Here is a 13,266-nt window from a genome sequence, read left to right as displayed (position 1 = left end):
GTAAAGTTACTTGAAGATCAAATTGGCCATCCAATAGTAAAATTTCACTGTACCATCCATCAAGAAAACCTGTACGCTAAAATTTCTAATTCAGAGCTTAATAATGTGATGAACACAGTGGTGCAAATTGCAGATTTCCTCGTTGCTCGATTTGCTTTGACTCACAGACAGTTTCAAGCAATGCTAGACGAGATGGACAGTGCTTATAACGCCATTCCACTTCACAGCAACATTCGGTGGCTGAGTCATGGCCAGGTTTTGGTGTGCTTTGTAAACTGTTTTGATGCAATCAAGGCCTTTTTGTCGGAAAAAGCACAAAACTACCCCGAACTGGATGATGACAAATGGCTGTGTAAGCTCATGTTTTGAACTGACAACACCACTCACCTAAACTCAACCTCTGTCTCCAGGGTGCAGGGCAAACGGTTCTGGATCTTTATGAAGCCTGGAAGGCATTTGTTGTAAAACAGCAGTTTTTTCTTGGGATATATGAACTTTGACTTTCCACTACTTCCAACACATAAAAGGGCTATCGACACGTTGCACTGTCAGTGTTGATGAGATTGGAAGGTACATGCAAGAACTGGAATCAGAATTTTCTGACAGATTTCAAGATTTCCAGCGATTTGGCCCAATGCTTTCTTTTCTAATTAAACCTCAAAAGTTCAAGAAAGCTACTTGGATTTGTCTGTATTTCAGTGGATGGGTGTTGAAGATTTCAAAATGCAGCTCATTCAGTTAAAAAGCTCAGAATTGTGGGCATTAAAGTTTGGAGATCTGCAGAGTGCACTTAAAGCTACCGAGAGAGATCATGGGGCCTCTATTCTGACCTGCTGGACGTCCCTGCCAGTGAAATTTAACTGTTTGAAGAAAATTGCATTTGCTGATACAGACTAACACAGCTACCACTGTGAAACCTGACTTGAATTTCTCTCCAGCAATTGATCAGAACTACCTCCCTTAAATGGGCGTTCTCTCATGCACTTCTTACCTGAGATGTGTTGAATCCAGTCCTCAGAACGTATGCCACGCACCCATTATCAACAGCTGGAACAGGAGCAGTAACAACAGCATTAAGCTCAGAAGAGATCTTTTTTATACACACATTATAGCTAGAACAAAATTGGGGCTGCATGTTCCTCTCACCCTCCAGGAGAACATGGCGGCCTTCAGCAAAAGATTATTTCATTTTAACACTCAATTTCAGCTGCCATATAAAAGGGCAGGGTGACAAACTCAGTGACATCACTAGAAGTTATTGTTTAAAAGGAGAGGGCCAGGCCATGGCATTCCATCTGACCAAAGCCTTCTGCTTGGCAAGTACATACATTTCAGTCCCGTGCTGGTTTTCTGGGGTGGAATGTGCTGCACGACCTTTGTTCCCCCAAATATGATGTGCAGTCTGGCGTCTGTCTGCATGTCCAAGACATGCTCTGGACTGAGATCCTCAATGGGCTCCTGAATGAGAGAATTCGGGACTCAGAGAAGCAGGACTCGTTTCCAGTTAGTTGCCAACAACTGGACTCATAACGCTCCTCTACGGTCCCATCTCCATGAGGCACTCTCAGCTCCCCTGCGGGCAGTCTGCAGAAACTGACTCTGGACTTGAACAGGATAGTTAGCTCCTGCCTTTGTCCTAGCTCAGATGCCTGGTACCCATGAGAATCCTGGGGTCGGAGGATTTGCTCACACTTGGATCACCAGCCTCAACAGGGAGGCTATTCTAAACGTTATTTTGTTATGTTTAAATCATGCACTGGCATAAAAATAAGGGAGATTCACTGGATTTGAAGCTCTCTGTGCTCGTCCCTCCCATCTGCCCAGTCAAAGCAGCACAGACTGGGGAATGTGGGGGAGTGCTGGGCTGTGCCCACACCCTGCAATCCAGCTGCAGAGGCTGCAGCTAGACAAAACAGACATTCCCTTTCTCATTTACTAGATCATCAATCATGGATATGAGGGTGGATAACACTCAGACAGACCCGGATTTTCTGAGCCAGAGTTTACACAAAGATTGATCTGCACCTATAAACCCTGCACTGTTTAGATGCTGCGGTGGCTGGAATGAAACTTGGTACATAAACAATGAAGACGTAACAAGCATTACTGAGGACCTGTCTTTCACCTTCATCTGAGGCACAGACTCTCCAGTCAGCATGGCTTCATCCACAATACACTTTCCACGGAGCAAGAGCACGTCACATGGCACTAGGTTCTCATGAGGAGATCGGCCTGAAATCAAGAGAGCAAAGCTTAGAAGTAGCTCACTGTGAGAACTGGCCATTGTTAGCCCGTTTGTCTGGCAGGATGCAATTCCCCTTTGCTTTGGCTGAGATGCAGAGGATTTCTAAGGGCAAGTCGCACTTGCAAGTTCCCAAATCTTTCACCAAAACACAAGCTTTGACGTGAACCAGAAGTGTCATAAAAGCTCAAGATAGCATTGAAACTAGAGGGATTTAAAAGTAAAGGAACACAATTCTTACTGCCATTCAAGCTTTAGACTGGGGCAATACTCCTGGGGCAATGCAATCTAAAAAAGAATCACAGTACGGGGGTGGGAACAGCATCCTGTTCCCCCTTGTCCTCCATCCCCATCCTCAGCTTTTGGATGAAACTTTCCACTCTTGGAACCTCTGATATGAAGCACGGCAGCTGTGGCGGATTTTAGTCCTAATATTTAGACACCAATCTTGGAGAATAAAGTTAGAGATCTGTGGGATCGGAACTTGAGGGACACTCTCTCTCAGGCCTGTGAGTTTTCAGCCATTCATGAGCATTTAAAGATTCTTCGTTGGAATTTTTATGGACATTTTGATAGGGTTCAATTGTAAATTTAATTAATCTCAGTCAACACATTCATGTAGAAGTGATTTGATTTTATAAGGGTTTCTGATTGTGTCAGGCATGCAGGCAGTTACCAATAGAAACAATATCCCCTGGGATGATCTCATCACTGGAAATGGGACGCCACTTCCGGTTTCTGTAAACCTGCAGAACAAAAGCAATGTGAGAAAGCACTTAGATATTACAGAGAAGGGTGCTAGAGAAACATACGACAGGAGAGAGCGCAATAGATCACAAGACAACTACAACAAAAGCCGTGCTCCGCACATAAATAGTGAATCTGCATAAACGGTCTCCTCAACCCAGCTATCCACAAACCATCCCTGAGTTTACAGATTGGAAAAAGCTGTTATTTCCCATTACTACCCCGTGGAAGCGCAGAGTTGAAGTCTCTTTCCCTTCCTTGAGCACAGAGTGTTTTGTTGCCGTAGGTGCTCATTCTGTGTGCGTCTCTGTCTGTATATTGATACATATAAAATTATATTTTTTATATAACACACACAAGAATCACATGCACTTTCCAAATAGATACAAGAAAAATAAAGTACCGGAGGAGAAGGGGATCAAATTTTGGGGCCCCAAGCTGAGCTGGGATCTTTTGGAATTGCTCCCAATCAATCGTCTTCCCCCGCGCTGAGCATGCACACACACACACGACATAATCCTGCTGTTTTATAATAAATCTGAACTTTAAAAAAAAGGTTAAAACTATTCAAAAGAAAAGGCCAAAGACTCCAATAATTAGGCAAGAGTTAAACAAGTGCATACAAAGGCAACAAACATCAAAAGGCAAATTGGACATAAGAAAACAGGAAACACAGGAAAGTCTTGTTGCTCTCTCAGCAAGGTGTGCCTAATTTAGAGTGTAAACTTTGCTCTTTCTTACAGGCCATGTCTAAAGGGCCTTGCATGCTCCTGGGCTCTATATTAAACTCCCCAGTTTCTCAGTGCCGAGTTTCTGATCATCATCCCTCTGCGCTCATTTACCTGAATCATGTATGGTTTGTTGCCCATTTTTCGAATCTCTGACATATTTCTCATTTGCTGTTGGACCAGAGAAGCTTCAAATGCCACCAACATGGAGAGAGTGAAGACGCTGTAGTACCAGTATTCATCCAGGCACCAGAGACCCACACAGAACACCTGGAGGAAACAGATGTGGAAGCCATTCCAGCACTCATCCCATAAAGCACCTAACATGTCCCTGAGAACTCAAGCCCATCAGTAGATCAGCACCTCCTGTACTGTACACATGCTTGGACACTAGAATGCCACTGTAACAGCCCAGCAGGAGGAAACAGACAATATTAAATCTTTTTTTTAGCGCCAGCGAAGAACGTTGGCTTGCTGGGGATTGAGCACCTTTGTTCTCGACAGAAGAGATACAGTCTGTGCAGTGACAAGGCAAACACCTCCTTGACGTGCTGCTCATCTAATGCACTTCTATCTTGACCCTGCGGGCCAGAAGGGCATTCTCTAGCCTCAGTCTTTGGCCTCTCTGCTGAGGCTACCAAAGGTGACGGTTCATGCCAGCTATGATGGGAACTGGACTAGAATCCACCACACATTGGACAGTAACAACTTTCAGTTATGACTGACCAAAGATATGTCAGCCCTTATCCCCCACAGCTGACACTGCAGTGTGGAATGATGCACTTTTGGAAACAGCCAGCCGATTTCAGATTCCCAAACTAAGATTGGAGGGAATTCTCTTCTTTGTACCCTAGGGACAAGAGTTACAACTTTTGTTTACCTGAAAGACGAAGAAAGGGGCTGTGGCTCTCTCTTTAAAGAGTTCCAAGAACTCTGGCACCACCATTTCTGCCCTGGGAAAGAATAAAATCCTTTTTAATCTTGGTGTTCTGGCCTCACAGCACCATCCCAACCTGAAAGCTACTGCAGCCTCTGGAGTGTGAACGGGAGGTTTTGTTCCCCTTTGTACCAGAACATCTTCCCCTTCTCTTCATTTACTCTTAGATGTAAGGGATTTGAATCTGTAACCAGGGCCCTTTCTGTGGTAAAGCCCAGATTTGATGCCGTTGTAGGAATTAGCTATCTCCTTCTTCCAGGGGATTTAGCGCCCAAAAACCTGATAATCTAGAGCAAGGACATTCAAAACCCACTGCCTGGAACCCCCAGGCCCTGAAATCCTTGTTAGTGAACACTACCCATGGACAATTTGATGCCTACAGCTTCTGATAGGCCCAGCTCCACCCCCGCCCAACACTCACTTGTTTGTGCCGTATTTCTTCTCAGCCACTCGGATCTCTCTGTCCTCCTGGTAGCCTCGGGCATTCTGGTAATAGGAGAGGGGGTGCTCCACAGGGAAAGCCACAGGGAGAAACTGTTTCCTGTCATCGACCTCATAAGAGTACTTAATTTTCTGAAACTCAAAGGAAAGGGCTTCCTGGCCATCTTCCCCCTGCAGGGATTATGCAGAAGGGAAGAGCATTTAGACTTTCACATCCAAGAGCCCTTACAGTAGGGCCACATCTTTTCACATATACTATAGGGAACTGCAATGGCTGGGAAAGATGGATTAGATGGGACCAACTGGACATTTACATCTTTTGTTCCTAAACAACATTGTCTGTGAGACTACAGGTATTAGTTACAAATGTTGCACTTTCTAAAACCTCTTATTCCCTGCGTGAGACAGATATCAGCTGGCTTTCAGCCAAGCTCTAAAGTTTTAATTTAAATTAGTGGCTTTGGAAAGGCAGGTTGGAGATGAGTATGTTTTCTAAGAAACAGCAATTCCCAGGCAGCTGTCAGCTATTATAAAGAGTTGGAGTCTAAGTCTGTACCTGGTCTCGATGGAGTGGCACAAGCTCTGCAGATCCATTATTTGGAGTTGGCACAATTTTAGCTAATGTGGCTTTCCTAGGACTGGGTTCCTGAAAAACACAAAGCAAACATGCACTCTGTAAAGGTCAGTGGAAGCCAGGAGGGGTCCATGTACAGTCATTATGAGACACGGAGCACCACTCAAACACAGAGAACATTCCTCTATTTTTCCTGGCTTATCTGGACTTTTCATTGATATTTTAAAACCACGCAGGAAAGACCAACACTTGCAATGAAAATTATCCTGACTCCCAAGGAAAGACTGAGTTCCTAGAATTCTTTGGAGGGGGTGGGGCTGGGGAGGAGGAGAGGGAAAATGAGGCAGAGGAATCAGGTGAACTTAGTCCAGCCAACATGCTGCAGAGGACAGAAAAGTGAATGGGAATAACTGCACGGTTTGAGATTCTGAATACAAAACCATTAGCCACAAACTCTTCCCAGCCTAGCAATTGTTGATGGTCAGGTCACATCTCGCTGAAAAGAAAGTTTCCCATAAATTTGATAAAATCTCAGATTTAATCAACAAACTCAATGTCCCATTAATTTTGACATGATCAACACAGCTGCTCCTCAAACTGGGACCTCCACTTCTGAGTGCTCTAACGATGCCCAGTAAAAACCACAAGTATTGTCAGTGCAATCTCAACCCTTCCCTACACGCCTGGAGTTGCTGTCATCTGTCTATGGAAGGTATGGGTGCACCTGGACCACTCTGTTGATGTACGCACACGCGCATCCTTAGGCGGCTAGGGAGCTGGGCACCTCACAGGACAGAGAAGACTTGGCTTTGCAGAGAGATGTTATTACATGAGTTCTCTGACTGGGATGGATACATCTACATCCTTGCAATATCAGAAAACCTTTGGTGCTGCTTTAAAACAAAGCACATGTGGGAAGTCCCCCAACAAAAATGAAGAGCCTGTTCCCAGAGACCTATCATTGCCATTCTAACAAAAATCACAAGCCATGATCTCCCTTCTACTCAAGGCTACTGAGCTAGATTAGTGCAAACATCATAGAATTCAATCAACTTCTTGGGGACTCTGGCACAGAGGAACAATAGGGAGCTGAGGATCATTATGATGAGCTCTGAAGATTCTTGGTGATGGACAGAGGGGGGAGACTTAACTTTAGACCCTTTATCATACAAGACTATTTTAAAGTATTCCCTTGTTAACAGTTTCCTGGTTTTGTCACCAATTTTTGAGTTTTGTGTTCAGACATAAAGGAGAGAAAAGGCTGACTACAGGTTGTGGTGGTTGGGAAGATGTAATCCGATTGTATCTTCAGTTCCTTATGGGCATCGGACAGCTAAGTATTAGGAGAGAGACTTTCTGACAGTGACATGTATTAGGCTGCAGAATCTCCTAAAGGGAGTGATGGAAGCCCCCCTGTTGGGCAAACTAAGCAAAGGACTGGAGAACAACCCTGTCCTGGCCCCCCAGGATCAGGAAAGTGGAACAGATAGAAACCAACAGGGCTTTTCCATCTGCCATTATAATGAAGTCTCAACTGACATTTAGCAATATTGGTAGAGCCTGTGAAGACAACAGTTTTTACTATATACTCATGGAAACAGGAAGATTCATTGCTTAGATGAAAGGCTTACAAATGCAATAAAAGCATCTAATAATAAAAGGTAACTAACAAAAAAAGCTCTGCGATGCTACTTTCCACATTACAGCACGTTTCTGATTTTAGTTATGAACACATCAGAAATAAGAACACTGTCCCCTGACATAAGGAAAATCTCATCAAACTTTGCCATGTCACAACTCAAATTTATGCTGACCAAATGTTACCAGATTAACACCATGAATGGATGACTGTGACAGCCCACTCACATTACAATGAAACCACCAGAGCACACACTACTTTTAGTTTCATTCTTGCAGCTCAATCCGCACTAGCAGATTCTATGGATAAAGGGGATTTTCTTAGTAAAAGGAATCAAAAGAAGCAACATTTTAACCCTTTTATTCTTCTTCACATTGTCCTCTGGATCCAGCTGCAGTTTAACCCAGACTTTAGTCTATTTAATCTGACTTTATCCCAGCAACCAAAACACCACAAAATGGAAAGCACAAAGGGCAGAAAAATCTTCAACCTCATTGAGGAGTACTGCAGCAGCATGGCTGGGTGGGGGACTTTAGTGACTAGTCAAAGGTGTATGCACCTTTGTTGGTCAAATCTTGTCCCTACTCTGGTGGTCACAGCAGGAATGTTCCTGACACCCTATTCTCCAAGGCTTTGTCAGTTTAAGTTTTCCACATGATGTAGCTTCCACCCCAACCCTGAAGAAACTAATCCACAGTCTAACAGAACTCAGAGCATTTGGCCAAATAATCTGCCTAGTTTTTTCTTTGCTCGTTTTCATGCAATTACCTGCGTGTAGGACCCCTTCAGCCACCCTGAAGAATTCCTGTTTCCTTGCTGTTTACATCATTAATTCCTGTAGCTCAAGGTTTGGATTTTTAACATTCATGGTAAAGAATATAAATATAACATTCATGATAAAGATATTTGCAACATATACAGCTAACAAGGCCTTTGAATAACCACTGGGGATGCCAACTTTGGTTAGATGAATTCCTGGAGATTTCATCACATGGCATAATCTTTAATTCCTGGAGACTCCAGGACAATCCTGAGGGTTGAGAGTAGCAGCCATGTTAGTCTGTATTCACAAAAAGAAAAGGATTACTTGTGGCACCTTAGAGACTAACAAATTTATTTGATCATAAGCTTTCATGATCTACAGCTCACTTCATCAGATGCATTCCGATGAAGTGAGCTGTAGCTCACGAAAGCTTATGCTCAAGTAAATTTGTTAGTCTCTAAGGTGCCACAAATATTCCTTTTCTTCCTGAGGGTTGGCAACTCTAGTAACCACTGCCTGCAATTCAAAGCAGTAACAAGTTGTCTAGTCAGTAACACTACCAGAACACTGGGAAAACACTAGGATATACATAGCCCACAGTGTTGGCAGACAGCTCCAAGGGCTCATTTGCTTTGAGAACTCCTTGATTGTCTTAATAAATGCCCAGGATACAGCTGCAGACCTATGCCAACTACTCTGGAGACTAGCTAATGAAGCTGTACCAGATGTTTTTTGCCAAGACTATTTGCAGTTAGACATGTAACTACTCCTAAGAGGAAGCTATACAGACAGTTACAGGAATTGCCATGAAGTGAGGCAAACCAGCCAGCCCAGTTACCACAGTGCCTCTTGCTTCCCAGCAGCAGCTGGAACAACAAATACTGGCAAAGAAAGCTAAGTTGCACCCAGAGCAGTTCAGTTGTTATAAAGCAACTTTTTTTGGTGCTAAAATAGTTATCACACCTGCAAGCAGGGCCAGCTCAGCCACACATACTTCTCCCCTACATGTCCCAAGTAAAAGCAGACCAGTTTGTCTAGCCCAGGTTCAATGGAGAAATATTTCTGTACAAGAAAATGTTTCAAAATCCCCACCCATAATCACCCTCCCATTCTGTTTCACTTTCTGTCTAAAAGTGCACAGTGTTGCTATATGGTTATTAAACCACTGCCATGTCACAGCAAATAAGTTATCCCTGTACACTCAGCTGCCACCTCACACCTCAGAAGTGGCTGCATTTCCACAGTATGGGAAGCAATCCTGCTGGATAGCTACTGATATCCATGGTGGCCTTTCAGAAATGATATCACTCATTATTGTTACTTTACACCTCTACAGCCTCTTCCATCCAGAAATTCTTCACACACAGCACCAGGATATTACAGCGCCCTTGGGGTTGGAAGTGGCAGACAGCTCATGATCAGCAGGGGAAGAATCCAAGCTCAAGACACTTGAGCAGCCTCCTACTATTATGTAGAGGGGCCAATGGACATTCCAATGTCCACACGGAACAGACGAGACCAAGAGGGGCAGGGTATTGCTCAGAGCCCCCCAGACAATGGGCAGATCCATTCCAGAGTAAGAAAACTAAAGGCAAGCGAGGAGGGAGGTAACCCTATGTAAGAACATAAGAACAGTCATTCTGGGTCAGACCAATGATCCATCTAGCTCAGTATCCTGTTTTCCAACAAAGGCCTATTCCAGATACTTCAGAGGAAATGAACAGAACAGGGCAGTTATCAAGTGATCCATGCCCTGTCATCTAATCCTATCTTCTGGCTGTCAGAGGTGTAGGGACACAAAGAGCATGGGGGTGATCATCTTGGCTAACAGCGACTGATGGACCAACCCTTTCATGAACTTACGTAAGTCTTTTTGGAACTCAGTTATACTTTTGAGCTTCACAGCAACCCCTGGGTTACAGGTTCTCAACCTTTTTCTTTCTGACACCCTCCCCCCCCCCCCCCCCAACATGCTATAAAAACTCCACAGCCCACCAGTGCCCCAACAACTGTTTTTCTCTTTTAAAATAGGGAATGGATCACTTTTGGGCACCTGGCATTGGCCACTGTCAGATGACAGGATACTGGGCTAGATGGACCTTTGGTCTGACCCAGTAGGGCCGTTCTTATGTTCTTAAAAGCCAGGACCTGCATTAGAGCAGTGGTCTCCAAAGTGGGGTGCACAAGACCATCCCTGGGGGTGCACGGCAGGAGAAGCGCCGCTGAAGGAGTGGCACCGGCACAGCAGCAGCAGCACTCCTGGACCTTTGATTCTTCAGCAACAGCTGGGCGCTTCCCCGCTCTGTCTTCGGCGGCAGCTCTTTATTTTTTTGCTTCCCTAGAGATGGCCTTGGAGGTGCATGATCCAAAAAGTTTGGAGACCACTGCATTAGAGGATAGCAGGCGTGGCAACTGCCCAGGGCCCCACAACACAGCAAGCCCCACAAAGTGAAGATGTTCTGGCTTCGGCCCCCGGCCTCAGCCCTGCATAGCGGAGCTCGGGCTTTCTGCCCTAGGCCCCAGCGGGTCTAACCCTGGCCCGGCTTGGTGGAACCCCTGAAACCTGCTCGTGGTCCTCCCGACCCTTGGTTGAGAACCGCGGCTGCCCTGGGTCCGGTCCTGGTAGCGCCCTGCCTGGCCGTGGGGTTCCGCCCGCACTGGCCCCCGGCACCGATGGAACCTCACACGTGGCGACCTTTGACCCCCCACGAGTGCCCACTCGCGCGAACCCCGTGACTCACTCTGACGCAGGTGAGCGCGCAGTGCGCGTGGACGGACCACAGCCCCGAGAGCGCGGTGAGCAGCTGCGCGACCCCGATAGCGGCGAGCGCCAGCAGCGCGGCCTCGGGGGGGCCGCGGCCCGAGCCGGCCTCCTCCACCTCCCCCCAGGCGGCCCAGACCCGGGGCCCCCACAGCCACAGCCAGGCCGGGTACAGCCCGGCCACGAAAGGCAGGACGGTGCCGTGGAGAAGCCGGGGCCGCCGCCGGTACAGGGTGACTGCAGACACCAGCTCGTCCGCGGAGCCTGGAGCTGGAGCGGCCACCGCCATCTTCCGGGAGCCCGCCGAGCAACGCGCCGTTTCCGCTTCCGGGGGCACGGCGCCCTGACGTCCAAACCGCGCGTGCGCAGCAACATCGCCGACGGGGGCGCGCATGCGCGGCGACTGGCCCGAGCCCGACTGCCTCTAGTGTCATGGCCACGGCTGGGTTTTCGCGCATGCGGACTTGGGCGGGCCGCGGGCCCGGCGTGTTCCGGGTGGGCTCTGCGCGGCAGCATGTGAGTGCGGGGCCGGGGCCGGGGGCCGGGGCCGGGGCGGGATGGAAGCCGGGAGGGTCGGGTCCGGTCGGGTCCGCGCTGACTGTCCGGTCTCTCCCCAGGCAGGCCGCCCTGGAGGTGGCGGCGCGGCACTGCCGCGGCGAGATGGAGCAGTACGGGCGCTGCGTGGCCGCCAGCCCCGCCACCTGGCAGCAGGACTGTCACCAGCTCAAGCTCAGCATGGCCCGCTGCGCCTCCTCCCAGTGAGTGCGGCCGCGCCCCGCGGTCCCCCTGCCCGGCCCGCGACCCAGCCCGCCTTCCTGCCCCGCAGCGCGCACAGGTGCCCCAAGGGCCTGCTCACCCCATTGTACAGCTGGGGAGCAGAGGGGCAGGGGAGGACGTGACCTGCCCAGGCAGGGACTCTGGGGCAGAGCAGGGTATTGAACCCCGTTCTCCTTAGGGTGGTGCCAGTGCTGTAACCGCCAGGCCAGCCTGCTCCACCTGTTGTGCAGCTAATCACTTGGGGGGGGGGCACATTCCTGACTTTGCTACAGCTGCTTTGAATAGAGATTTTAAAATGTTCTTTCTAGGCTTATTCTAGGGAGTATTTAGTACCCTGTGACCGTCAGCAAAGTTCCCCGTGGGGAGCTCAGCGTCTGTGTGCTTGCTTTGTTGCAGCCCAATTGTGCAGAAGATCCGCCAGGACTGCGCTGAGCCCTTCACTGCATTTGAACAGTGCTTGAAACAGAACCAGGCCTCCGTGATGAACTGCACGGAGCACGTCAACCAGTTCCTGATGTGTGCCGAGCAGGTGAAGCTGATGACTTAAGGTGAATGAAGGCAATGAAGGTGAAAATCCCATATTCATCTCCAGCACAGGCAGTCTCCCTGCTAGCTTCCCTATCTATCCCCCTGCCAAAAGTGCCTTCCCTGCCCTAGAGATTTCTTCCAGGAGTGAGATTGGAGATCAGTGTACATTCTTCACTTGACTTCTCTGCTGAGACTGACAATAAGTGCCAATCGTAACGGTGGTTCTTGTGATAGTGACACTTGACCACTAGAAGCCAGACTAACCAGCTAGCTTGTTTCACCTAGGTGTCCAAATGGGTATCAGAAGAAATGACTTTGTCATTATGAGTTTGAGCTGACAGCCATGTGATGGAAAAACCCTGACACTGTTGCTAATCCCTTGAGCCATCTTGATTGTCACCATGAGTTCATGACTTCACTCTGACTGTATGAACCAATCTGGAGCAGTGGGTTTGTGCAGTGATGTACATCAAGCTTTCAGCTTACGTTACTACATTGAGCACTTTCTTTCAAAGGGTTTGTGCTTTGATGGAGCAGTATTAAAATAAAATCATCTTATTAAGTTTGTGGAAACCCCTAGAAAGCTGCAGAATTACTTCTCATCAGCTGTCTGTAAATGCAGTATCCTCAGCACTAGAGTTTCACATATATGCGCAACCACTGACTTTCATTCCCGCTGTCCTTCCACAGGGGATACTGAGAACGTTCACCTTCAGGTATGAGACAAACTTTCCCAGTTGTGGAGCCTCATTCTAATGGTTCCTGGGAGAAAATACAGCATGATACAAGTCCCCACACTCTGGCTTCCATCAGTTTCTGGTCATATGCACCTGAACAACTGGATTCACAGCAGAACATCAGAATGTTTCCAATCTCTTGGCATTTGTCAGTATGCTGTTAGTGCTGCCTCTTGTCTCTGCTGGTCACACAGCCCTGAACAGCACCATTAATTAATAAGCTACAGAAACTGTATTAAAGTGACAATAAAGACTCGACTCTGCACTGAGATTGAAGGCTGAAATTGTTCCTTAACTTGTCCTGTTTACTGTAACATGTATTCTTTCTTACTTCCTGCAATATTTAGGCACATTATTTCTGCGCCCCAATAAACTAATTCTTAAAGACTAAA

The 13,266-nt window shown here is 47.4% G+C and overlaps 2 protein-coding genes across 7 annotated transcripts in view; one reads left to right on the top strand and one right to left on the bottom strand.

The window, feature by feature from the left end:
* ATP13A1 (ATPase 13A1) overlaps positions 1–11,241 on the bottom strand; it is a 28,361-nt gene extending 17,120 nt beyond the window's left edge. For all 5 annotated transcript variants that reach the window (XR_006278437.1, XR_006278436.1, XM_038378126.2 and 2 more), the window contains exons 1-9: positions 10,813–11,241; positions 5,652–5,741; positions 5,076–5,266; positions 4,598–4,670; positions 3,832–3,987; positions 2,919–2,988; positions 2,126–2,232; positions 1,329–1,458; positions 992–1,047 (exon numbers count right to left, since the gene is read on the bottom strand). Coding sequence is in view for 3 of the 5 variants with exons in the window: in XM_038378126.2 (XP_038234054.1) it covers positions 992–1,047; positions 1,329–1,458; positions 2,126–2,232; positions 2,919–2,988; positions 3,832–3,987; positions 4,598–4,670; positions 5,076–5,266; positions 5,652–5,741; positions 10,813–11,226 (1,287 nt within the window). In the remaining 2 variants the exon portion in view is untranslated. The remainder of the gene's footprint in view (positions 1–991; positions 1,048–1,328; positions 1,459–2,125; positions 2,233–2,918; positions 2,989–3,831; positions 3,988–4,597; positions 4,671–5,075; positions 5,267–5,651; positions 5,742–10,812) is intronic.
* On the top strand, positions 11,213–13,266 carry CHCHD5 (coiled-coil-helix-coiled-coil-helix domain containing 5). 2 transcript variants are annotated; one of them, XM_038378135.2, is made up of 4 exons: positions 11,213–11,348; positions 11,454–11,590; positions 12,006–12,157; positions 12,828–13,266. In XM_038378135.2, the coding sequence occupies exons 1-3, from the start codon at positions 11,265–11,267 to the stop codon at positions 12,154–12,156; spliced, it is 372 nt and encodes a 123-aa protein (XP_038234063.1). In that variant the 5' UTR covers positions 11,213–11,264; the 3' UTR covers position 12,157; positions 12,828–13,266. The 2 variants fall into 2 exon arrangements, with proteins under 2 accessions (XP_038234063.1, XP_043362899.1); XM_043506964.1 differs by having other exon boundaries at positions 11,274–11,590.

Source organism: Dermochelys coriacea, chromosome 20 (genome assembly GCF_009764565.3).
Source record: "Dermochelys coriacea isolate rDerCor1 chromosome 20, rDerCor1.pri.v4, whole genome shotgun sequence".
NCBI classification, from domain to species: domain Eukaryota; kingdom Metazoa; phylum Chordata; order Testudines; family Dermochelyidae; genus Dermochelys; species Dermochelys coriacea.
Note: the sequence above shows the minus strand (reverse complement) of the source record. Positions and strands in the feature narration are given on the sequence as shown.

Coding starts and splice junctions, on each gene's coding strand:
- CHCHD5 (XM_043506964.1), top strand. CDS start 11,289: ATGCGGACTTGGGCGGGCCGCGGGCCCGGCGTGTTCCGGGTGGGCTCT. Junction 11,591..12,005: donor GCCCGCTGCGCCTCCTCCCA/GTGAGTGCGGCC, acceptor GCTTTGTTGCAG/CCCAATTGTGCAGAAGATCC.